The sequence below is a fragment of the Pelodiscus sinensis genome, chromosome 24, assembly GCF_049634645.1.
Source record: "Pelodiscus sinensis isolate JC-2024 chromosome 24, ASM4963464v1, whole genome shotgun sequence".
Taxonomy (NCBI): Eukaryota; Metazoa; Chordata; order Testudines; family Trionychidae; genus Pelodiscus; species Pelodiscus sinensis.
Window position 1 is genome coordinate 18,848,623 of NC_134734.1, and position 25,806 is coordinate 18,874,428.

The window sequence follows — 25,806 nt, forward strand, 5'->3', positions numbered from 1 at the left end:
CTCCTCATCCCCCAGCCCAAACCAGGGATGCCCAGAGGATTCAGGAGGTCTGGGGGAAAGCAATTTCGGGGGGGGGGGGCTTCCTGGCACTCCCTGTCTCAGACTTCAGACATTCTCATGGGGGCCCCTGCAGGGCCTGGGGCAAATTGCCCCACTTGTCCCCCTCCCCCGGGCAGCCCTGAGCCAAACACACACACTTCTGCCACTTTAGGGCTTTGTCCACAGGGCGGAGAAATGGGCACTAGGACCCAGCAAATTCTCACCAGGTGGAGTCAGGTGTTTATGCAGATAAACCAGTTTAGGATGAGCAGTCTGGGTGGTAACTGGTGTTGTCCTGTGATCTGATCTGCAGGAAGGGAGGAACAGCCAGGAAAATCCACTGAGGATCTGTCTTCCAAAGAAGTGGGGGAAAACCCAGTGAACTTCTGCGTTTTGGGGAAGGCTGGAACAATGGGCTCCTACGTGGACTATGGTGAGAAACTCCAGCCTCAAAGGTGAGCTTTGATGCCAGTCAGGGCGGATTCTGATCTCGGTTAATCCAGACCAGTGGTTCTCCACCAGGGGTACATGAACCACGAGGGGTAGGCAGAAGTCTGCCAGGGGGTACATCAACTCATCCAGGTATTTGCCTAGTTTTACAACAAGCTACATAAAAAGCCCTGGTAAAGTTAGTAACAACTAAAATTTCATACCACCAATGAGTTGTTTATACTGCTCTCTGTGCAATACCCTGAGATGGAAGCCCGGTATTTATATTGCGTTTGATATATGTTATAATTACAGGTTAACCATGCAAAAATCAGCAATTTTTGAGTAATAGTGTGGTGTGACTTTTGTGTGCATGTGTGTCTGGTTGTGTTGTGAGTAATTTTTCAGTGAGGTAAAACTTAGGGGCATGCAAGGGATCCAGTAGTCTGGAAAGATTGAGAGCCACTGATCTGAAGCGACTCCACTCCAGTGTAAATGGGGTCAGCAGTATCCTATGCTGTTCGAATCTAGCTTGGGAAATTCAGGTTCCCCGGCCGCTGGCCAGGCCAATGAGATGGGCAGCTTCAGGATTCTCTCTAGTCTAGTCTGTGTGTCTCTGGTAGTGCCTATCTGTGCTCAGTGGAACCTGCAAACATCTTTTGCGGGTGTTAAGAGAGGCACCCGGAAAGTCAGGGTGTTACCCTGGGTGTTTTGTGGCTTGACTGACTGTCTCATACTGTGCCTGGCCTTTCAGGCAGGCTGACAAATCCATCTCAGAAAGTGATAGTTTCTGAACGTGGGGCCCAATCCTGTATGATTTTATGAGAAGCAATTCCATTCCATGCACATCCCATTTTCCTGGCACAGCCAAAACTTTACCTGGCTTTAAGTTATGATACAAGGAAGCTGAATACTGAATTTAGTGGTCCTAGCTCTTAGGAGGAGTTCTTGAACAACATACAGACAGACAGACTCTCTCAAATATACAGTAGGGCTGTGTCTAGACTGGCAAGTTTTTCCGCAAAATGAGATGATTTTGCGGAAAAACTTGCCAGCTGTCTACACTGGCCGCTTGAATTTCTGCAAAACACTGACGATCTCATGTAAGATCGTCAGTGTTCTTGCGGAAATACTATGCTGCTCCCGTTCGGGCAAAAGTCTTTTTCCGAAAGACTTTTACGCAAAAGGGCCAGTGTAGACAGCACAATAGTGTTTTCCGCAAAAAAGTCCCGATCGCGAAAATGGCGTTTGGGGCTTTTTTGCGGAAAACCGCGTCTAGATTGGCCACGGACGCTTTTCCACAAAAAGTGCTTTTGCGGAAAAGCATCCTGCCAATCTAGACGTGCTTTTCCGAAAATGCTTTTAACAGAAAACTTTTCCGTTAAAAGCATTTTCGGAAAATCATGCCAGTGTAGACGTAGCCTAGATGTTTTAAATGTAAAATGTTAAACAAAATTAAAACAAAATGTTCCACTTCAAGATGAATGAAACGATTCCTATGATTTGAAACTTTAAACAAAATTTTTTTATTTTCCAAAAAATTTGAGTTTGGATTGAATAAAAAAAATTCCTGCTTTTTTGCACTTGCCAGGGACCTGAAAAATCAGTGATTCCCACAGCTCAATTTAAGATGCTCAGAAGGGGCGTGGGCAAAATCCAGCTCTTGCTGAAATCACAGGCAACATTCCAGTGACTTCAAGGGGCTCCAGGACTTTTTACCTGTGGTGTTCAGATCAAATAGGGGTGCAAGCAATTTCTGGAAATCATGCCCTCCCTTGGGCTGCCTTGTCAAGTTAGACTGGGCACTCCTCACGGTCTCTCTCGTTATTTTGGGGAAGGTCTCTGGTCTGTACTATGCAGGGCATTACATTGGATGATCACAGTGGGGTCCCTTCTGGGCTTAGAATCGATGGATTTGGGTTAGCAGGGTATTCGGGAGTTGAAGCAGGCTCAGCTACTGCTCCCAGGGTGGTGAAAAGACTTGAGAGCCCATGTTAACCTTCAGAAGGGAAGTAGGGCAGAATCACTGGAGAATTATACCGAGACTTGCCCCAGCCACTGCGTGACTTGTTTGTTTTCTTTGAAGGAGGGTGGAGCAGAAAGCCCTTGCGGTGGAACAAAGGAGGGCGGATGTCTCCTTGTCTCTGCACCTCTTTCCTCTGAGAGCAGGGCAAAGAGAGAGGAAGTGGTGGGACTGGAAGCTCTGCCCACAACCCTGTGCTCCTCCCTCATCCCCTCCCTCGCCTTAAAATGAGAAGGAACGAAATAGCAAAAGTTAGTGACCAGCAGTAGGGTTCAGAGTCAACGTGCCGCCTGCCAGTAAAGTGCTTCCCCGAGGATTCTGTAACTTGTCCTGTTGCAACGGCAGGTGCAGCGTTGCCAAGTGGGAGGCGATTCTGTGGGAGCTGGGTTTTAAGCCAGAGTGCTGGACGTTGCACCTGACGGGGGATTTTGTAGCCCATACACCTCCATCAAGTCCACACTGATTCACAAGGGCAGAGTGCATCCTGCAAATTTGCAGACACTGCTTCCGGTAGCAGCCTGGCTTTTCTTTCGAGGTTTCCCATCCAAGTATTGAGCATCGAGGCAGTGTGGCCTAGTGGACAGAGCACACACTGGGAATCTGCGCTTCATTTGCATTTTCTATTTCCCTCATTTGCATTCCTCTTTCGAAAGAGGAATGTAGTCTAGATGCACCCACTGGGACTTGGGGAGCCAGCATTCTCTTCCTAGCTCTGCCACTGGCCCGCTATATAACCTTGGGCAAGTTGCTTTGCCTCACCGTGCTCAGTTTCCCCTCCTGTAAAATGGGGATGGTAATACTATTGACTTATTTTAAGACCTAGGTAGGTAGACACTGCTATAAGGCTTCTTCTTAGAGGCAGAGGTGACCATAAGGCAATGCGCCCTCGGGGCGCCGCTCCAGCAAGGAGCCGGCTGGTTGGGGCATTCTGCAGCAGAAGGAGGCTGCAGGAGGGGCATGTCCCCTCGTTGGTCTGGAATTGCCCCAGCCCTGAGCGCCCCCTGCAGGGCGCCATTTAGGAAGCGGGGCGGGGGGAGGGCTGAAGCCTCCCAGCCATTGGTACGAGGACACAGCTTGCTGTTGTGCTCCTTCTGGTCACTCTCAGGGAGCCAAGGGAAAGCACGCAGCATGCATGCCTCTGCCTCCTGCCTGGGGAGGGGAGGGGCAGAGGAGTGAGCGCCCCACACGGTGCACTTGCCCCTAGACAAGGATGAAGGCGACAAGCAAGCAGCATCCTGGTGCAAATCTCGGGGGGAGGGGAGGGGACGCGGTGGCCAAAGGGCCAGTGCGATCCTGGGACGCAGAGAGGGGATTTTACCGCTGGGCCCGGCGCTGATGTGACGGCTGCCGGGGTCCAGCTCTGGTGCCCGCAAATCAAGGGGGCTGATGAATTAGAAGGGCTCGGTGCAGAGCCCCGAGAACGCTGACAGGGCTGGCAAACCTGCCTTGTCCTGAGAGACTCCAGGGGCTCGATTTACTGACGAGAGGGGGAAGGGGTGATTGGCTCGCAGCCTGTAAGTACCTACACAGGGAACAACTATTTAACAACAGGTTCTTCAGTCTAGCAGTGGGAGGGACAACCCCAGCCGCAGGGGCTGGGAATTGAAGCTAGGCAAATGGAGACCGGAAATAAGGCGTCACTTTTGAACAGGGAGCGTCATGAACCCTTGGGACGACTTCCTAATGGTCCTGGGGGGTTAAATCAAGTCTAGGGTTGCCAGGTGTCCGGTAGTGAACCGGACAGTCCGGTATTTTCACCTCCTGTCCGGTAAAAAAAATCAGAAAATACCAGACACCTAAAATGATTTTTTTCCCAGCCAGGAGGCGAAAATCCCGGGCTGTCTGGCTCAATATGGAGGCAGCCTGGCAACCCTAGTGCTTACGGGGGAACTGTTTGGCCTGGCACAGGGAGGCAAGATGGTGGGCAGCCGCAGGCAGCCTGGTGGGGCCAAAAAGCCTCACCAGGCGTTCTTAAAGGGGCCACTTTTTTTTTTTTTAAGCTCAACAGACCTTTTTCCTGGTGTGGGTTTTTTTTTTTTCAGTATTTTTTCAGAAACCATCTGGCAACCCTAAGTGGGACCATTGTTCTGTAAGACCTAATCCAGGGACAAAACAGGGGCAGGGGCTAAGGGGGAAGGGCAGGACTGTGGGCAGGATGGCGATGGAGCAGGGGTGAAGAGGGGGGTGTCCCAAGTCCCGCGCCCCACTAGGGACAGCGCTGCTGGATTCAGCCTACAGAGAGGGAGCTGGCTGGGAGACGGGGCCTGGTGCTGGAGCTGCCCCATACATGGTATGCAGCTGTCTAGGGCACCACAACATTTGGGGCAAGTTGATACCCAAGTTTCTACATGGCGGTGTATTTTGCATATTGGCAGGGACAGACGTGGGGATGGGGGAAGAAGGGATGGAGAGGAGTAAGCAGGGGCAGGGTCGGGGCGGGGGCAAGAGGCAATGTAGGAACTGGGCCTCAGGCGGCAGGGCCACATTTCGGGCACTGGTATCCCTCCACTTTCAGAGAGCTGCCTCTGACCATGGGCAGCGCCCTCTCTCCACAGCCCTAGCCATGTTAGAACCCGTCCCGCGGCCTCACCCCGTCTGTGGGCACCACACCGTTCTGGCCCCACGGGGTCCCGCTAACTGAGTCATGCCCCAGCCCGTCTGGGAGCGCCGGGCCCAGGGCAGGTTGGAGCAGCAGGGCATGTGCCTGCCAGCCGCACCTCGCTGGGAAGGAATGTGATGGGGCAGCAGACAAGTCCTTCTGCTCAGGGAGATGCAGGGGGAAGGTCCCCCCCGGCCCTTATGCCACTTTGCTGCCTCCTCTTCTCCCTTCTACAAGAACAGACTTTTTTTACCCGTGCCCCTCAAAACTGCTTCTGTACTGGTTAGCCTATTGGCTTCATCCGGCCCAGCTTTCCAGCACAGCCAGAAAGGGCAGGAAGGGAGTGACTCTGAGGCTTACATTACTGGAAGCTCACTAGATGCAACAGGGAATGGGTGGTAGCGTGGATCAGCGATGGGCAACCTAAGCTAGTGAGCATGGGCGGTGGGCATTGCCTTCCCAAATTTGCCTACGCTGCCCCACTGCCCAGGAGGGGCTGGGGCCGCACCATGCAGCAGCTCCAGCTTTCATCTGGGGCTGAGTGGGACTTGGCTGGGGGCAGGTGAAGTGGCATGGTCTCGGGGGAATGGGTGTGGCTTTGGGCAAAAGGGGCGGGGCTTCGGGCCATGCTAGTGAGTGGGTTGCATGCATGGCCTTCCTCCGTCTCAGTGGGGCTGCAAGATTGGCGCCTCCAAGACGATCTCCCGGACAGGGCGGTTTTGCTCACGGCGCCCTGGAACCTAGACTGTGCGGGGGGTGCCGATGGAACGGTAGCCGCGCTGTGATTGGCTGCAGAGGGAGCGCCCGGCTCTCACGGTCCGTGCTGGGCGCAATCAGCCTGCACCACCCTTCACCTGCCCTTGCTTCATGCGTGCGTCACTTTAGTGATACCGGTAGGGGAAAAGAACACCTGGACGGAGACCAGCCCATTCTGGAAGCCCTGTGCGTGTGGGCGACAGTAAACAAAATGTCTTGAGAGCCACACACAGAACCCCAATGGGTCGGGCTGCCTGCCACTGGTGCGGGTGCTTCTCCAGTGACACATGGGGGTATTTCATTGCTGTTGGTGTTCTTCTGCCAGCCTCACTGCCTCGACAGCAGGGCGCTGCTACAGTGCTGGGGGTGTATGTAGATCTGTCACAGCCCCTCCGTGCTGTGTCTATTGAGTTAAATGTTACCGGTAGTCCACGGAGCAACAGTGCTGAAATTGGGCATGAGCCAAGTGTAAGTTTAACCCACACACCTAGGCTTTGTCTACACTGGCGCGATCTTGCGCCAGAGCTATGTAAATGAGGCTAAGCGTGGAATATCGCCGAGCCTCGTTTGCATATCGAATAAGCCGCCATTTTGCGGAAGAGACTCTTGCACAAGAAGGAGCTGTCTACACTGCTCCTTCTTGCGCAAGAAAAACCCTTTTGCGCAATGCCGTTATTCCTGAAAATAATCAGTGTAACGGCATTGCGCAAGAGGGTTTTTCTTGCGCAAGAAGGGGCAGTGTAGATGCTCCTTCTTGTGCAAGAACCTCTTCCGCAAAAATGACAGCTCATTAGATATGCAAATGAGGCTCGGCGATATTCCACGCTTAGCCTCATTTGCATAGCTCTGGCGCAAGATCGCACCAGTGTAGACATAGCTCTAGTGCGGGTCACTCTCCCATGCAGTGGCACCTAGATCACAGCAACAGCTGAAAACAAGAGACCTCTACAGCCTGGGCTGAGAGCCAGCTGGCTTTTAGCTCAAAGGGTAGAGGCTCCAATACTGAGGTCTCAGGTTCAAATCCGCCCGGTGGCGGTTACACAAGCAGGATAGCAGGGATATAATGAGAAGCAAGGAGTCGCCCAGCGACGTTCACCCAGTCAGCCTGTGACCCGGTCGATGGTGGATACAAATCTGGTGGACTTCTGAGGAAAATTTTAATAAAACCAGCCCCAGAGCAAACCCCTTGATTCTTTATATACAATTTTGGTGTAAAAAAAAAAAGAGTATTTTTCCTTGGAAAACTGACTGTGAATGCCGTGACTGAGATGGCTGCACTGGGAAGGTTTGGTGACAAAAGTGCCGTCCACGTGCAAAAGTCGCTGGAAGTGAAAACTGGTCAAACCAGTTTTTCTGCCTCCTGTTGTCCATGTTCATGGCTGCATGCCTGGCACCCTGCCGACAGACAGAGCAAAGCGCTGTGAGGAAACATCCCACGCTGCAGTGTGGTGGGAAGGCCAAGCTGATCCTTGGGATTCCCTCCCAGGGGCGGTCTTATGGTTAATGTACTGAGTTGGGAGTCAGGAAACCTCTGTTCTCTTCCTGGCTCTGCCAATGGCCTGCTGGGTAATCTTGGGCAAGTCACTTTCCTGCCCTGTGCCTCAGTTTCCCCCATCTGTAAAATGAAGAGAACGAGACCAACCTAACAAAAAGCACTAGGAGAAGCTAGCTGAAATTTTCCATGTCTATTCAGCAGGAAGTGCCTTTCAAAATGCTCTTGCATTGCAAATTGGCGGGAAGAGCTGAAATGTCAAATGCTTCATTTTCACTTGGACGTTAATGATAGTGTTCGTTTACACCACAGCCAGGCGTACAGTCGTGAATTTTACAAGTGTCGTTGGCCCAGAAGAAGAAAGAAGATGATATAAGATAATATACAAATCAAAACCGTAGGGTCCAGACAAAGTGCTTTGACCTTATGGAAAGGAAACGCTTGGATCATTTTCCGTTATCCACGGATACGTTCTCGAGAGCCACTTTAATTTTGTTCAGTCAGGATTTTAGGACAGAAACCTGTTTTGTTGGGGGAGGAGTGGGGACGGAGCACAAACCAGCGGATTCACGGCGCTTTGAAAGTGCTGGGAGGAAGTGCGGGGCTCCGGTGCACAGGAAGGGTGTGAGGGAAGTGGGGGGTGGGTTGTGGACCACAGGTGGAACCCCAGGTCATCAGCACTGGTCATGTGACCCACTGAGAGGAAGCAGCGCATTCATACAATCCTAGAACTAGAAGGGACCTCGAGAGGGCATCAAGTCCAGTCCCCTGCCCTCACGGTGGGACCAAGCACCATAGATCATCCCTGACAGGTGTCTGTCTAACCTGCTCTGAAATATCTTCAAGGATGGAGATTCCACAACCCCCCCTAGGCAATTTATTCTGGTGCTTAACCACCCTGGCAGTGAGGAAGTTTTTCCTCCCTGGCTGCAATATAATCCCATTGCTTCTTGTCCTATCCTCAGAGGGTAAGGAGAACCACTTTTCTCCCTCCTCCTTGTAACACCACCCTTTTAGTTACTTGAAAGCTGCTCTCACGTCTCCTCTCAGTCTTCTCTTTTCTAAAGTAACCAAACCCAATTCTTTCAGTCTTCCCTGATAGCTCCTGTTTTCTAGGCCTTTAATCATTTTTGTTGCTCTACTCGCTTTCGTTAGGCACTGGCTTTGATTGCCCATCGCTGATTTAGGGTCACGCTCGGGTCCTGTTTTTTATCTGCAAGGCCCAGGCATGAAATGTACTTTAAGCTTTAAGAAGACCCGGTATTGCAAGAGTTGTCGACGCTTGATGATTTTTTGTATGACTGTAATGCCTCGGCCAAGGCTCCGTAGTGTTGGGTGTTGCCCATATAGAAGAGTTTACAGCTTGATTACACCAGATGGACAAAAGGGCCGCTGTTTGCCTGAAGCCACACAGCTGATCAGAGCTGGGATTAGAACCCCCCACTTCACTACATCTGAACCTACTTCATTGGATGGGAAAATCAATCCCATGGCTTATCTATGAAACCACGCTGCCGATTGGCCATGCCCCTTCACCATACCACCATTAACTTTAGCCCTCTTAGCTGGCACGAGGGGGAGAGATGGCTGGGAATGTGACCCAGCCGGAAGGCAATCTGCTGTGTCTTAGAGGACAAGTTTGCTTTGTTGCATCCCCCAAAGAGGGGAGCTGAACCTGGCACAATGGTTCTGTGTCTCGCACCCACACCCCATCAGGCAGGTCTCACTATGGCGTCAAGTCTTTTCAGCGCCCGGTAACGCTCCTGCCTTTTTATCTTGCAGAGCAAACTAAGCAGGGTGGGTCTCCATCCGCCGCTACCGGCTGGTGGCCAGCATCGTGTGCCTCTTTGTCACCCCCTACTGGCTGGTGGCCAGCATCGTGTGCCTCTTTGTCACCCCCTACTGGCTGGTGGCCAGCATTGTGTGCCTCTTTGTCACCCCCTACTGGCTGGTGACCAGCATCGTGTGCCTCTTTGTCACCCCCTACTGGCTGGTGGCCAGCATCGTGTGTCTCTTTGTCACCCCCTACTGGCTGGTGGCCAGCATCGTGTGCCTCTTTGTCACCCCCTACTGGCTGGTGGCCAGCATTGTGTGCCTCTTTGTCACCCCCTACTGGCTGGTGACCAGCATCGTGTGCCTCTTTGTCACCCCCTACTGGCTGGTGACCAGCATCGTGTGCCTCTTTGTCACCCCCTACTGGCTGGTGGCCAGCATCGTGTGCCTCTTTGTCACCCCCTACTGGCTGGTCCAGGCCAGAGCAGCTCCCCCGGAGTGGTTTCTCCACGTCCCTGCTTTTTACTCTGCAAGGCCTGGGTTGGAAACTCGCTGGGGACCTGGCTGCAGGGTGTTGCTCCAAACATGGTGCTGTCCAGCCCTTTTGCTGGATGGAGCACGCTCGGTCGCAAGCTTTCCTGGGATGCTGTTGTAACCCATGCACCTAATAGGGAGCCATCTCTTTCAGAGACCTCTGTGGGGGAGGTAGGAGTGAGTTGAGTGGTGTTGGGCTGATTTAGCGCACCACCCAGACGTTTCTGGAGTTGGGTTTGGTACTTTGGGGTCAGACTTCATGAGCCAGCAGGCAGGGCAGCAGCTTTTCTAAGGCCTGTGTGAGCTGGGAGAAACTGAGTCAGGCGCAGAGAGCAGATTGTTATTCCTCACTCTGCAGCAGGCAGTGATGGTGTTAACCCTCTACCAGGGCTCATGGGCAAGGCTACTTAGAGCAAGGAGATCTGGGAGGGAAAATACCTTCTCCTGTGTTAATTGTCTGCTTTCAATGCTGCTTTGATTTTAGCCAAACTGTTCTAGCTCACTTTCTCAGTGAGATTCTTCAGCGCCTCTGCAAATGTAGCAACGGGGAAAGAGTTGTTTCTAAACACTGGAATAAATTGCCCAGGGAGGTTGTGGAATCCCCATCTCTGGAGATATTTAAGAGTAGGTTACATAAATGTCTATCAGAGATGATCTAGACAGTATTTGGTCCTGCCATGAGGGCAGGGGACTGGACTCGATGACCTCTCGAGGTCCCTTCCAGTCCTAGTATTCTATGATTCTATTTTGTTACTCTCCGGTTTTGTATTTTCTTGTGACAGGGCTCTTTAAGCCTGTTTACTTGTGACTTAAGGGACTAGTTAATCAGTGAGCTGGCTGCCTAGCAGTGATCCACAGCAGAGGAAGAATCTACCTGGATTTCCTACGAGCAAGTGGAGGGTTGGTTCAGACTCAGCATATGGTGCAGATTTGATGATCGGAGGCACAAACGGAGACTTTGGTGAACTAAATCGAAGCTTTTGGGCCCTCTCGGTCTTTTCTTGTTGTGTTTGTGTGGACTGAACTGTTCACATTTTACTTTTTGTTTTCCCTTTACATATGTTTACTGTCATTGTGGACGTTATTTGTGGGTTATAAAATAGCTGCGTTCTGTTGGAAGAATTAGATTGCTTGTTTCTTCATAAGATTTTATAAAGTTATTTAATTAAATTCATTTATTCAGTTTCTTTTGGGACTTGAATGTTGGGAGGCCAGCACTGGGCAATCCTTGCTGAACTCTAGGTCTCTAGTACGTCTATGGGAGTGGGGTTTTTTTTTTAGACACTGGAGAAGGGCAGTGAATCCAGCCCACCCAAGGTTACACTAGGGGGTGCTAGGCACCAAAATGCTGCCAAGAGGCGAGGGGGACTGGCCATGTAGCATCTCCAAAAGTCCCAGCCATGGTGAGTTAATTCAGATGCCTCTTCGCAAGGAAGCAAAGCAGATTCATCTCTCCCTGCCTGCCAGTGCCAATCTGCCTTCGCTCCCCATTTTTAATGGGGTCCCTACTGCTGACGAGAGGCCTAGCCCCCACCGCCCGCTCCCAAAGCAGGCACCAAGTGATCCCTGCTTCCTAAGTTCCCTTGCTCGCCGGATTTACGTTTCCTTAGAGACGCCGAGTGGCTCGCTGGGCTTGTGTAAACAGGACCAGCCCTGCGCCAGACGACAGGGCTTGCTAGGGTGGCGCTGGGTTGATTTTCTTGGGCGTGCCGGCGAGTGCTGCCAGGTACAGGGCTGATGTCAGCTGGCTGGAGAAAAGGGAAGCTGCTGGCTCTGAGCAGCTGCTCCAGCGCGTCCTTCCCTGCCACAGGCCCGAGCTGCGGGGGCCCCTCCGGATGCCTTTGTAACTGAGCAGTGTGAAGAGGTAATTGGCGACTGTGATGGGCCCAGGGGGTTCTAGCCCTGGAGAGGGGTGGTCAGACAGGTGGAGCCGTGATTACTGTGTATGTTTCAACACAGGTGTACCGGGGACGGGGGCTGGGCGCAGCATGGTCTCGGCCAGCCAGGCTGCCGTGGAAAGGGTGGGTGGGTGCCTCTTGGGGGCGTCTTGGCTCCTCCCCAGCTGCAGCGGGGTGTAAGTCCGGCTTTGGGGGAGTGTGTGGGGATGGTGACCATGCCGCAGGCTCCGTGTTCTTGCTCCAGGAGAACTCATCTGCCTCTGGGGTTCGAGGGAGGGCGATCCGGTCGCAGAGCCCGCGTCAGTCTCCTGGGAGAACCCAGGTGAGCTACCTGGGGGCACTCGCTGGCGAGGAAGGGGAGCCGGCGGGTCAGATGGTGCCTATTCTACTGCACCATTTCCACCCGGTTTATGAGTCCCTTCCAGGATAGCAACAAAGTGTGTGTTGGATGACAGGGAATGGGAGGGGCAGCGAGGCAGAGGGGAACTGGGCCATGGGGAGGCAGGCCCTGAGGCACAGTGGGGTGGGGTGGGAACTGGGCCATGGGGAGGCAGGACCTGAGGCGCAGCGGGGGTGGGGGGACTGGGCCATGGGGAGGCAGGACCTGAGGCACAGCGGGGGTGAGGGGACTGGGCCATGGGGAGGCAGGACCTGAGGCGCAGCGGGGGTGGGGGGACTGGGCCATGGGGAGGCAGGACCAGAGGGGCTGCAGTGGGGGGTGGGGCTGGGCCAAGGGGAATGGATGGGGAGGCAGGACCTGAGTGACAGAGATGGGGGGCAGGCAATGGGGCTGGTGGGAGCAGTGGGGGTGGGGAGGGGAAAGAGGGGGAGATGGAGGCATGTGTGGGGAGGTAGGGACATGAGCTGAGAGGGGAGGCAGTGCCCCGGTGGCGGGAGGTGGGGGATGGGAGTTGGGGCTGGGTGGGTAGACGGGATGCGGGGGGGGATCTGTGTGCCTGGGGTCGGGGCAGTGGCCATGAGACAATTTCTCTCTTCTGGCGAGGTCCCTGCTCCTGGTGGACTAGGAGCCCTCCCTGGCCTGGCACTGAGAGTGCCCTCTGGCAGGGGGGCCAGATGTCCTGATTTTATAGGGACAGCCCTGACATTTGGGATTCTTTTCTTATATGGGCACCTATTCTGCCCTGCCCCCGTCCTGGTTTCCACGCTTGCTCTCTGGTCACTCCGCCTCCGAGGGATGTACTGGGCTGTGCCAGACCAAGACCGGAGCGGGGCCAGCCCATGGCGGAGGGGGCCCCATTGAGGGATGGGCATGTGCCCCCTGCCCGCAGCAGCGGCAGAGTGGGGAGCAGCGGCCAGCGGTGCTGGGGCCCTGGTGGTGCCTGGTTTGGTGCTGATCCCTCTGGGCAGGAGGCAACATGGGGGGCGAGCCCCAGGCATCCAGGGCTCTGGGGAAAGACCCACAGCCTGGGGAAGGCCTCTTAGTGGCAGGGCTGGACACCTCAGTGCTGCCCTGTGGGGGCCCCCCTCCTGGGGCAAGATGGGGGGACCCTTTCCCTCCTGGTGCTCTGTGCCCAGGCTGCCAAAGGGGGGGGCCCAGTGTTAGTGCCAGCTGGGGCAGGGCACCTGGGACACCAGGCTGAGGCCCAGCAAACTCATTCCACATGGGAGGTGCTAATGGCTCCTGGTTCCTAGGAGCTCGGCTGGGTTTGCCCTGCTGACGGGCTCCATTCTCAGCCCGGGGGCCTGGCCCTGGGAAAGCCACAATCCCAATGCAGGCCACACCAGCCCTTAGGATAGAGCCGCCCTTGGGGTTGCCCTGTCAGCCGCGTTCTCCGGGCCAGCCACCGACTAGCCCAGCCCGGTTCCTCCAGCCCACGCTCTGTTGGCATTGCAGGGACCCGACGGAGCCGGAGAAGCAGGAGCTGGCGGAGCAGGGGGAGGGAGCCGTATCCATCCAGGACATGGAGCTGAAGGAGGAGTGGCAGGACGAGGAGTTCCCAGGGTGAGAGATGCAGCGGGGTGCTGGCTGAGATCCTCGGGTGTCTCCTGTTGCCCATCCCGGGTGCAGAGGGAGGTGACACAAACTGCCCCTTGGGGAGCCAAAGGGCTGGTACCACCCCAGTGAAGTGGAGCTGCCGTGTGAGGAAGGGGGCGTCCTTAGTGATCAGTGGTTTCGGCTGCGGCCGACAGAGAGTGGATGTAGCTAAGGGGGGACTAGAAAATCCGAAATGGGTGTCGATCTGATGAATCCGCCCCCTTCCAGCCGGCGTCCTTCAAGAAGCCCCATGCCTGGTAGAGGCAGCGTGGCCCCCCCCCAACCTTGCCAGGTGGTCTCAGGACTCCTGGATTCTAATCTAGTGGATAGAAAGGGGGATGGGGAACCAGGACTCCAGGGTTGTGGGTCCAGCTCAGCCAATCAGGGAGAGTTGCTTCCTGGCTCTATGCCTCAGTTTCCCCACCTGTAGAATGGGAATCGATGAACAAAGAGAGCGGGGTCTGATAATTCCTTCCTGCCAGGCTGGGGACGAAATGAATCACAAGCAGTGGGCCAGAAAAGAGGCAGAAAGGCATGTAGCCCTCCCCCCCACCCAAGGAAGAAAGTGCCCAGCACAGTCACTCTGAGGTCTCTCAGAGCAGCGCACGGCTGGTGTCTGTGACAGGATCCGTCCCACAAAACACAGCTGCAGGCGCTGTCTTCCCAGCGCCTTCCCACCGGCAGCTGGTGCCCGATGAGCTCTGCTGTTCACCCAGTGGGCAGTGTCAGGGGGGAGGAGAGAGGGATGGGAGAGGACAGGAAAGGCTCTGCCTTGTGAATGGCAGGAGGTGGGGTTGAGAGCCAGGATGACGCCTTCTGGGGGCCGGGGTTCAAAGCCTCGGGTGAAATGAGGTGAGTGGCCTCAGTCCATGGGCTTGGTTCTGGTCCGCCACGCAGGCCACAGACCACTGCATCTGTTCTGGCTGAAACTCCTGCCAAGGGATAACAAACGGTGGGGACTCGGCAGAGCTAAGCATGGTCAGCCCAAGACTAAAATAGCGGGGGCACAGCAGGGTAGGTTTGCAGCAGCAGAGCCTCCAATGTGTGACACTTGTTCAGCAGCTGCGTCCGCTCTGGCTAGCCCTGGAGCTAGGGCAGTGCCACTGTTCCCATTTAACAGGTGTGGAAACTGAGGCACAATGTGATGACATAACCTTCGCTGGAGCACACAGTCTCCACCCCCAGCTCTAGCCAACGGGCCCCACACCTGTCCTGGAACCAGGAACAGAATCCAAGAGCCCTGACCTCCCCAGCCAGCTCTAACCATTGGATCACGCTCCCTTCTCAGAGATGGGGTTCGAACCCAGGACTCCTAGCTCCCCCTGCTCCAAGAACATCTGTCTCCTCCATAGCGGTGCAGAGGTGGGAGGGATGCTCCAGTCCAGGGTCTCTCAACCGTGGTGATACCAGGGACCGGTTTTCTGCCTTGCTAAATTGCGTCAGGGAGATTTCACGGACGGGCTGCCGTCTCTGCCCCTTTGCCATGACTGTCTCGGCCTCCCCTCTCTTCCAGGCCTCTCCCAGAGGAGGTCTCTGAGGAGGACCTCGAAGACTCCGGCGAGGAGCCCAGCCCAGGTAAGGTCACGCCTGGGTGGGGGCAGGTGGGAAGGCAGCAAGCTTCGCCGACAGGAGGGTCAGACCCCAGCACCAAGAGAACCAGCCGGGAAGGCTCTGAATGCGAGCGTGCTGGGGGTGTTGCAGGGCAGGGGCCTCCGTGGGGAGGCTATGTCCCCCGCCTCAGATCCCCAGCCCCCAAATGCGCCAGGGCACAGCTGGCCTGGGTGGGGAGGTTTCCTCGACCAGACCCCCGTCCAGCAGCGGGTGCAGGAGCAGCAGAGCTGACTGGCCGTGACGTTTTCCTTCCCTCCCCTTTCTCTTTCCCGTTCCCTGTCGCTTTTCACTTGCGCTCATTTCTCTTTATCCTCCTCCCTTCCTCTCTCCCCCTCTGCCCCCCCAGTCGCCCCCAACACCCTGGAGCTGTGCGGGAAGCGGCACATGAAGAAACGCCTGCCGGCGCCGAATCTCAGCCTGTCTTTGGACCGGGCCGAGGGCTCGGTGCTGTCAGGCACCTATCCGGAGGGCACGCCGGACGGCAGCCTGGACATCAACGTGGACGAGCTGGAGACCCCGTCCGAGAGCGAGCTGCTGGACGGGCCCGAGGGGGGCCATGACTTTGAGTGGGAAGGTGGGGCCGGAGAGAGGATGCGCTTGAGGCTGGGCTGGGCTTTGGGATAGGGGAGGGTTGGGAGGTGGGGTGGGTGGGAAACAGGCCTGACTGGGGCTTGTAACAGTGGGGGCCTTAGACAAAGCTGAGGTGGTGGGTCAGGCTCAGCAGAGGTGACGGGCAGGGCGAGGGCTTGGGGGGCGGGTGGGACTGGCTGAGGGAACGGTTCCAAGGAAGTTGCGTTTGGGGAGGTTGGGGCGGAGGGAAGGAGGATGGCTCTGGGAGTGGCATTAAAGCAGGGACGAGGATCCTTCTTTGGGTCAGGGGGCCGCCGACCCACGGAAAAATCAGTTGGGGGCTGCACACAAGTGAGAGGGCAACCCCCCCCCCCACCGCTCACTGACGTGGCCCCCAACCGAGGAGGAGAAAGACGCTCCCCACATTCCCCTCACACACCAGAGCCTCGTGAGGCCCAGGCTAGCGGGTTCTGCAGGGCGGCAGCAGCGAACTGGAGCGCCAATGCGGGCTCACCAGTGCTGGGGGGAGCTGAGCCTCTGGGGCCGGATCCAGGCAAGCTGGGGGCCACATCTGGTCCCCAGGCCTTAGGTTCCCCGCCCCGGGATTAAAGGGAGGGGAAGAGCTTGGTTGGTGCTTTGAGGGGAAGGTTCAGTTATTGGCTGGGGGTTGGGGCAGAGGTTTGGATGGGACTGAGTGGCGGGTGGGTGGGTGGGTGTGGTGAGGGGTTGGTTGAGTTGGTTGGGGAGTGAGGGGTTGGTTGGTTGGAGTGAGGGGATGGTTGGGATGAGGAACTGGGGGTAGGATTGAGGGTTGGGCTGGTAGCGGTGAGGGGTTGGTTGAGTTGGTTGGGGAGTGAGGGGTTGGTTGGCTGGGGTGAGGGGATGGTTGGGGTGAGGAATTGGGGGTGGGGTTGCGGGTTAGGTTGGTAGTGGTGGACAATGGGTGGAGTGGAAGGGTTGGTTGGAGGTGGGAGAGGGTGGGTACGGGATTGGTTGAGGGGAGGGCTGGTTGTGGGTGAGAGGGTGGGGGTGGGGTCAAGGGGTGGGTTGAGCGTTGGTTGGTTGAGGAGAGGGGTTGGGGAGCCGAGGGTTGGTTGATGGGATGAGGGGTTGGGATGTGGAGGGGCTGGGAGGTCGAGAGGTTGAATGTGGAGCAGGGGTTGGGGTTTGGTTGGAGGAGTTGGGGGTGAGAGACTTACGGCCGGGGATGGTTAGTTGTTGTTTGGCTAGAAGGTTCCGGGAGAGTTGGGCTGTGAGGGAAGATTTGGGAGAAAACGGGGGTCACTTGGGGACTGTAATTCTTCTTTCCCTGGCCTGGTTCCCCCACACCCATTGACCCCCCCTTTCATGGGCCCCCGGCACTCTCTGGTTACGCAGCACTTAGAGCCGAGAAGCCTTTCCTGCTACCCCTCATTCCCCTCCCTCCCGTCCGCAGATGACCTGCCCAGAGCCCGGCGCCTGGACAGCAGCCTGCTCGAGGAGAAGCTCAGCGAGGGGCGCATGGTGGATGTCGAGGACAAGGATGGACGGAAGTGGAGGATCTTCCTGACGGACGAGCAGGAACAGAAAGTGGATCTGAGTGTGGTCGAGCCCTACAAGAGGGTCCTCTCCCACGGGGGTAACGAGACATCGTAGCCTGGGACCGAGTGCTCAGAATGGGAGGCAGCAGGCTTCCTGGGTTCTTTTTCTGACTCTCGGAGGGGAGTCATGCCTAGTGGTTAGAGCAGGAGGGCGCTGGGAGACAGGACTCCTGGGTTCCATTCCCGGCTCTGGGCGGGGACGGGGTCCCCGAGCGATGATTTACATGCTGCCCGTCATTAACGCAGGCACTTTACCAGTTGTAGCAAGTGCGGCCAATCAGAGGAGGCTTCTGCCCCAAGAAATCCACAACCGCAGCCCTACAGGACCCCGGTATCTGAGCCTGCCGGAACAAACCCACTTCCCCCAGCCTGTGGCCCCCAGAGCACCATGGATCGCCATGGCAACTCCATCTGTGCTGGGTCTGGGGCTGAGCAAAGCCGCCAAATAGACCTGATCTGGGCAAATCCCAAAGCTCCCCCATGGGGGAGAACAAGTGGGCCATGGTGTAAGAGGCGGGGGGGAGGGGTACATGGGCCGGTTGGACCCGCTCCCTTTGCTCTGCCGCTCCAGGATACTACGGAGAAGGCCTCACCGCCATCATCCTCTTTGCCTCCTGCTACCTGCCCCACAGCACTGTGCCGGACTACCAGTACGTCATGGAGCACCTGTTCCGGTGAGCGCGCTGCCCCCTGCTGGCTGGGGATTGAGCCCCACGGGGAATAGCCGCGGAGAGGGCGGGGGGCTAGGGGTGGCTCTGGGATCCCCCCCAGTGGAAAGTGACAATGGGAAAAGAGCAGACTGTGATGGGAACTCCTCCTGCTTGTGGTAGAATCCCCAGAGCTCCTGTAACTTACTCGTGAGCCCCAAAATGATGGAGGGAGAAGCTCAAAGGCAGCTTAACCCCCCCCTCAACCCTGAGTTCAGGTGCAGAGTAACTGGAGAGTGGGGCCCTGATGCTGAGAGCAGAAGGTACGGATACATCCCTGAGTCGGCCTGCGGTCCACGGGGGCGAAGCGGGGGCGGGCTCCTTTGCCCCAGGATCCTTGGAACCTCCCGTTTCTCTGCCCCTGGTAAATTGACCCTTTGAAGCGCCAACCTCCCCCCCTTTAAAACAAACCCCTTTCTCACGTCACAGTCTCCTCCCCAGCCCTGCCTGGCTACTGGCAGCACCGTCACGGGGAACATTGGCCGTTCCCCTCCTGAACTCACTCGCACGTTTCTTCTATTCCCAGACCATCTGTTAGGACTGTCCCTGCACTGGTCAGGACAGAAGCTGCTGGTGCAGGAAGGGTTAAATGCCTGGGTTAGAATATGAGTTAGTAGGGAGGGAGTGAGGCCTAGTAGTTACAGGAAGGAACTCAGGCGCTTGGGCCCCTAGATTCTGTTCCTTGCTCTGGGCTGTGGTTTGTGCAGGTAATTGGGTGTCATGACTCATGGATTTTAGTCCCTGATTTGGGAGGACAGTAATGTCTAGTGGTGAGGGGAGAGAGGGTGGGAGTCAGCACTCTTGGGTTCTTTGTCCAGCTCTGGGTGGGGAGTATGGCCTATTGGTTAGCACAAGTGACAGGGAGGCAGGACTCCTGGGGTTCTTTTCTTGACTCCTTGTGTAACCTTGAGCTGCGCACAGCCTGGCTCTGTGCCTCCGTTTCCCCCACCTGTGAAAAAGGGGTAGGGGATAAGACAATTCACCTTGCTGCTGGGGTGATGTGAAGCTGAACCCACAACTGCAGTGTGCAGTCACTTTTTGTGTCTCACCGAGGGCTGGTTCCAGGCTGCATCGCTGGACCTCCTTTCTGCTCTCCTGGCAGGTATATCATCGGGACGCTGGAGGTGATGGTGGCAGAAAGCTACATACTGGTGTGTCTGAATGGTGCCACGCTCCGCAGCCAGGTCCCGTCCTTCAGTTGGATAAAGCAATGCTACCAGACCATTAACAGGCGGTGAGCTATGGCAGGGGACTGAAACACCGGGAGTAACGCTGCTTGTCCAGCTCATGAAGGGGGAGCTCTCTCTCTGCTGTTAGCCCCTGTCCCCCTTCCACTCCCCTCTGGTGAGCCAGGAATTCATCAGAAATTCACAGAAGAGCTGGGCACAGAACACAGATCTAATTCCCATCCCGACCACCCCACTCTTAATCCCTAGACCTCCCTCCCCCTGAAACCTAGCCAGAACCTCCGTCCCTGCACCATTGGAAATAGGAAACCAGCCGCTTCCTACCTGATTCTCACAGCGTGAAAGCCGGTGAAGCTGACACTGATACAGGCTGGACCATAAGTGAAAATCCCCACCGGGCTGAGGATGGAAACTGCAGCCTCCCCTGGAGGGAGCAGGAAAAGGGACCATGACGGGTGGTGGTGAATATAAAGGAGGGTTCTCTAATGAGGCTGCTGGATGGAGGGCAGCCCCTGTGGCTCTCTCTGGCGTGCCAGCTCCCAGCCTCTTGGTTTTGGGAGCACAGGATTTACTCCAGAACAAAGTGACTTTTATTCCAGAATAGAGTGCCGATATGGGGAGCTACCCTGGTCAGTTTCTCCGTGTGGACCAAGCGTTTTGCTATCTTTAAAAGAAAAGGCTCCAGGACGTCAGAAGCCCTGCTTTGGACCTGGGGCACATCCAGAAACCTCCTCCTGGCCTCCAGTAGTTAGCCATTGGATCGTGCTAGGAAGAGGGGGGGGTTCAAAGCCCTTCCAAACTCCTGGATTTCAGATTTTCAAAGGCTCCCCTTCGCCATCTTCAACACCAGCCTCGGCACTGACCACTGGAGCATGGGAGACTGATTGGCTGGATCAACGTCTGACCCTGCTGTCAATGGTGCTGAACTCTTGGCTTCAGAGACAGCTTGTGGCAGAGAGTTCCACTGGCTAATTGATACATTGTGTCCTGTCTGCTTTGCATTGTTTCAGGCTCCGGAAGAACCTGAAGGCCATGATTATTGTCCACCCCACTTGGTACATCAAGGCGCTGATGGCTGTTATCCGCCCCTTCCTCAGGTAGTGTGAGCTGGACTCTTTACTTGGCCTGTGAGAGGAGGCTACCAACAAAGGGGTGTGTGTGTGTGTGTGTGTGGTACACACGCACGTGCAAGGGGTTTGGCAACTACCCAGCCTGCAGTATCCATCCACCCGCTATAACTCCCTTCCCCCGCAGGCTGTCCCTTGCAGAGCGTTTTTCCCACCCTTTCAGCAACATTTCCTCCCTGAGTCTGGGACTCCGGGCAGCTGCTAGTGCAGCAGGCCAGGGCTCTGCATGCCAGAGAGTGGGGCTGCTAGCGACACGGGTGCATGGAATAGGGCAGCAGGGAGCAAGGTTCTAGCTCAGATTTCTTGGATGCACTCTGCCAGCATCCTCTATGTGACCAGACACCATGGTGATGGGTGCAGGGTAAGATTCTAGCCCCGGATTTTTTTGCATGCCTTAGGTGTCCGAATATGGTGGCAATGGGCACTAGGTAAAGATTTGGATTTCCCCTGCCAGCTAAAGCTTTACCTGGAATTAGCAAAAACATCACACCTATACTTGTAGGGCACAGCCATTCCCTCTCCCCCTTGGCAGCAGCTCTGTGGTCTGGGGAAGCGCTAAACCCCTAAATCAGACTGGTCAACAAATATGGGCACCCGTAGGCACAAGGCAGCTGGACACGTGTTGCTCAGCAGAGGGCAGAGTTGTGTCTGTTAAAGGTACCAGTTTGTATCACAGTCCCGCCAGAACAACAGCTAGATTGCACACAGCTGAGATTGCTGGGCAAACAGCTGTGAGTCAGTTACAGGTAGTGCCCTGTACAGATATGAAATGTGTATCCACATCTGCAAACATGATCCTCGTGGCTATAAAAGGATATCCACAAATATTCAGGGTTCTAGCTACACACTTTGTATCCGCATCCGCATGCGTAAAAAATGAACCGCGGATATCCGCATCCCCATGGTGCTAGAGAGGGATCCGTGCACCAGCACACTGACATAGCTGCAAGAATTTGAACCAACGGTTTTGTGATTCAGGGGCCAATTGGAGATATCCCCAAGGAATCTGGTTTTTGCAGACAGCCCCAAGCACCAGCAATGCTGCCAACTCTCTCCAGGTTTTATTCCTGACTTAAAACCCCAGCTCCCAGATACAAGTGATTACAGGAGAATCTTGGCTTTTTTTAAAAAAGAAGGGTATTTCCAGCCTTCCTGGTCACAGAGAAAACCCTGGTATGTGACCCAGTGGATAGAAAAGTCTAAAAGACCAGACAACAGAAAAAAAGAATTTTTAAAAAGAAAAAAAAAAACCTCATGATTTCTTTAAGGCCTGACTTGTGACTGTCCTAACCCTCTGAAAATTGAGCCCCTTTCAGGGGTGTCTAGTGGGTCCCTCAGAGACAGACAGAATCATAGAACTGGAAGTAACCTTGAGAGGTTAGTAAGTCCAGTCCCCTCACGACAGGACCAAGCACCATCTGATCATCCCTGACAGGTGTCTGTCTAACCTGCTCTTAAAATTCTCCAAGGATGGATAGTCCACAACCTCCCTAGGCAATTTATTCCAGTGCTTAACCACCCTGACAGTTAAGAAAATTCCCCTAATGTCCCACCTAAACCTCCCTTGCTGCAATTTAAGCCCATTGCTTCTTGTCCTATCATCAGAGGCCAAGGAGAACAATTTTTCTCCCTCCTCCTTGTAACACCCTTTTAGCTACATGACATTAACGCGGCAAAATACTAGTCCGTTTCAAAAGTTCCACTTCAGCCGTGTGCACGCACGAGTCCTGATCTTGCACCCAGGCTATGTCTACACTACGGGTTTTGTCGGAAGAGGCAATGCGAATGAAGCGCAGATTAGCATTTTCTTGCACTTCGTTAGCATAATGAAGAGGCATAAGGATCGTGCGCAAAAAGGGGGTTTTGCTCAAAAAGGAAATGTCCACACTGCTTGTTTTCACGCAAAAACCTCTTGCGCAAAAACGGATCCGAAGAGTTTATGCAAATGAAGTGTGAGAAAATGCTAATCCGCGCTTCATTTGCATTGCCTCTTCCGGCAAAACATGTAGGCTGCAGCTAGACTGGCATGATTTTGCGCAAATACTTTTAACGGAAGTTTTTCCGTTAAAAGTATTTGGGCAAGAGAGCATCTACACTGGCATGTGCTTTTGCGCAAAAGATGTGCTTTATATTCCATGCCAGTGTAGATGCTCTCTTGCGCAAGAAAGCTCCGATGGCCATTTTAGCCATCGGGCTTTCTTGCACAAGAAATTAACGTTGCTGTCTACACTGGCCTCTTGCACAAGAATACTTGCACAAGAGGGCTTATCCCTGAGCGGGAGCATCAAAGTATTTGCGCAAGAAGCACTGATTTTGTACATTACAACGTCAGTGTTCTTGCACAAATACTCGTGGCCAGTGTAGACAGGCAATGTAGACACAGCCATAGCGTGTCTTGCCAATGTAGACACAGCCGTAGTGTAGACATAGCCCAAGTGCGAATTAATCACAGAAAACCCACAGAAAAAGGTCTTTACAGGCTTTTGCTGCAGTCTCCTGCTGAAAGCTTTCCTGGTCCATCGGGATAGCAATGCTGCGAAGGGGCATTTAACCTGTACTGTAGTGTTCTCTCCGCTATAACGCACTGTTGCACGGAAAAGCCTTTCACGTGTGAAACAGTAGCTATGCTGCACAAAAGTACTGGCTGGCTCACAAGGAGTTGGGGACACAAGGGTCAGATCCTTGCCTGCATAGCTCCATTAGTTTACGCCCATTTGCACCACACCCGCGCACCTTTTGCCAACAGACCGCTGGTTCCGATCCAGCTTGGGATCGACCGGCTGTTTGTGGGCCTGCGTGCAATCAGCTGGCAGGGTTCAACACTTGGTCTGTCCTGAATGGCACAAATGTATCAGCCATGTCAGCTGAGAGGCCACGGATGTAATGGGCCGTAGGGACTCCATAGAAGGTGTGCACTGTAGATTCCCCTAAACCTACGGCCCTTTCCCCGGCATGTGCAAATGGGGACGCTCATGTTTCAGGGCTTCAGCTGGTGGCCTGCAGGGGTCAGGAAGGAATTTGGGCCGGTTGTATTCTGAGGTTAGGGGGTTTTCCTGCCTTCCTCTGAAGCAACGGAGATTGGCTGCAGCCGGAGACGGGACACTGGCCAGGCGCTGTGCATGGGGACGCGGGAGGCACACCACAGTGCTATCCATGCGGTGGCTGCTTTGTGGCCAGTAATCGTGTTGCTTAACGAGTTAGCGGAAGGTGCCGGGGGCAGGTCAGGAACCTGGGTAGAACAGAGCAGACGGGAGGGCTGTCAGTTCGGCACCCTGTGAGGTGCCTTGATGAGAAATCAACCACTCTGGTAACCTGAATAACTTACCCTCTCCCTTCACTCCCAGCTCCAAGTTTGGCAGGAAAGTGCAGTTCATGGATAGCCTGTGGGAGCTGTCTCAGCACATTCCTCTTGAGCAAGTGCAGATCCCCGACTGCATCCGACAGTGAGTTGATCCCCGGTACCCCTCAGGCTGGTTGTGGGGGGCGGCGAGTTCAGCTGGGCTGGGGGAGTCTGGAGCCCCCTGCCTTCAGGGGAATGAGGGCTAAAGTGGAAGCCTCTGAAATCCCCCTCCCTCCCTCCCTCACCTTCCCCTTTTTGTTCCTGCTCCTGAATTGTTTGCCTGTGTCGCCCCCCCCCCCAGGAGGGGCTCTTAACCCTTCACACCTAGGTAGGTCAGTGTGATTACCTCCAGGGAAGGGAAGCGAGCGATGAATGGCACCCTGTCGTCCTGGCTTCCAGCGTGAACCCGGGGGGAGCCTCGTGCTGGTGTAACTGCCCCAGTTCAGACCAGTCGTGTAGATGCACGTGCTGGTGCACGTCACCCCTGTGCAAAATAACGTGGGTGCAGGCAAAGCCAGAGGGGGCAAACATGGAGGGCTCTGGCCCCCCTCTGTGGGGTCTCTAAGGTACACAGTGGGAATTCTCCCCTGGCCTGCCAGCTCGAGCAGAGGACAAAATCTGGGCCAGTGGACAGCTCACTGCCTTTATGTCTTCTCTCCTCTAGACTGGATCACAGCTGGAATGGCTCCCAGGACACACAGCGGTGACACCAGCCGGAGATGTGCAGCAGCAGAGCCCAGCGCCAGTAGGGGGCAGTAGCGCTGCATAGTCTGTGACTACCTCTTCCCCCCGGCCCTTTAAAGGAAAACCCCAAAAGACAGTGGTTGGGGAGGGTGTTTGCCGCCAGGGCTTTGTAAATAGACCCAGCTTCAATGGATGCATTGGTATAAGCACTGGGGGCTTTTAAGGCTAGGCCAGCTTAACTGGAGGACTTTGCGTGCACAGCATTTTTAGGTGAATGCTGTTTCAGTTAGAAACATGGCCGTAGGAGGGTGTGAGATATTGGGGTCAGGACAGGCGTTCTCTGGCCTGTTAGATGGGGGGCAGATCTCTCCAGCCTGAACGTCTACACTAATTTTACAGCTTTGCCGTCCAAGCCCCACAAGCCTGAGTCAGCTGACTCTCAGGGGTTAATCACTGTGTAGACGTACCCTGTGGATTTAAAACCAGAATCAGTGTTGGTTTCTCTCAGATCAGTCCCGGTTAGCTTTAAGGATGAAAACAAGTTTTTTCACCTGCACAGCCAGGATAGGAGAGGGAGTTAGAGTCCTTTTCACCTTAGCTCAGTGTGCACCAAGGAAGCAGGAACTCAACATTTGGGTTACCCTGAATGGCACTAATGTATCAGCCAGGCACACAATGGGCCATAGGGACTCCATAGAACAGGTGCAGTGCAGCTCCTCTTAAACCTGCCGAGCTTTCCCCAGCATGCAATGAGGATGTGCAAATGGGCACTCTCATGTTTCAGGGCTTCTGCTGGTGGCCTGCAGGGATCAGGAAGGAATTTGGGCCAGATGTCTTTGGAGGTTAGGTTTTTTTTTCCTGCCTTTGTCGGAAGCAGCAGAGATTGGCTGTAGCTGGAGACGGATCGCTGGAGCCCCGCAGAGCTGATCCAGCTCTGGAAGAAAGCGTTGGATTGTATTCTGCCTCCCGCATCACTGGCGGAATCGGCACTTTGACTCCAGCTGCAGAATTTTGTTCCCAAGAGGCACGAACATGGTGTGGCAGCATTAGTTTCGTTAAAAATCCTGGCCGTGATAGACGGTGCAAGATGGGGAGCAGGACCAGGACAAATACATTTCACAGAGAAAGTTTTTATCCCACGTGTTTATTGTGAGGCGTCTGATGCAGGAAATTAACTAGTTCTCCCAACACCCAGCTCTGCTATAACCTGCCATTTAGCTTCTTTGCTACACATCCTTGCTGGTTGTCTCTGGCTGCCCAGGTGTGCTTTCTTAGTTCTTGATTAGTTTGTAAGATCTCCTGGATGGGAGGCTTCAGCCCCGCATATCTGTCCCCCACCATGCAGGCGAGGAAGCTACCTCAGTTAACTCCGTGTTACTCAGCCATTGTTAAGCAACAAATTGCCTGCTGCTGCCACATTGCCAACAGCCCCCCACGCTGTTAAACCGAGGGAAGTTTTCA

At 54.9% G+C, this 25,806-nt stretch overlaps 1 protein-coding gene across 2 annotated transcripts; it reads left to right on the plus strand.

Annotated features, from left to right (window-relative positions):
- The first annotated feature begins 307 nt into the window (after positions 1–307).
- On the plus strand, positions 308–25,472 carry BNIPL (BCL2 interacting protein like). Of its 2 annotated transcripts, none has more exons than XM_075907292.1 (10): positions 308–494; positions 13,399–13,506; positions 15,053–15,114; positions 15,497–15,724; positions 17,156–17,338; positions 17,872–17,974; positions 19,110–19,241; positions 20,205–20,291; positions 23,666–23,764; positions 24,326–25,472. In XM_075907292.1, exons 1-10 carry the CDS (start codon positions 451–453, stop codon positions 24,366–24,368), a joined length of 1,089 nt encoding a protein of 362 aa, XP_075763407.1. In that variant the 5' UTR covers positions 308–450; the 3' UTR covers positions 24,369–25,472. The 2 variants fall into 2 exon arrangements, with proteins under 2 accessions (XP_075763407.1, XP_075763408.1); XM_075907293.1 differs by lacking the exon at positions 308–494 and adding an exon at positions 11,277–11,509.
- Positions 25,473–25,806: the final 334 nt, after the last annotated feature.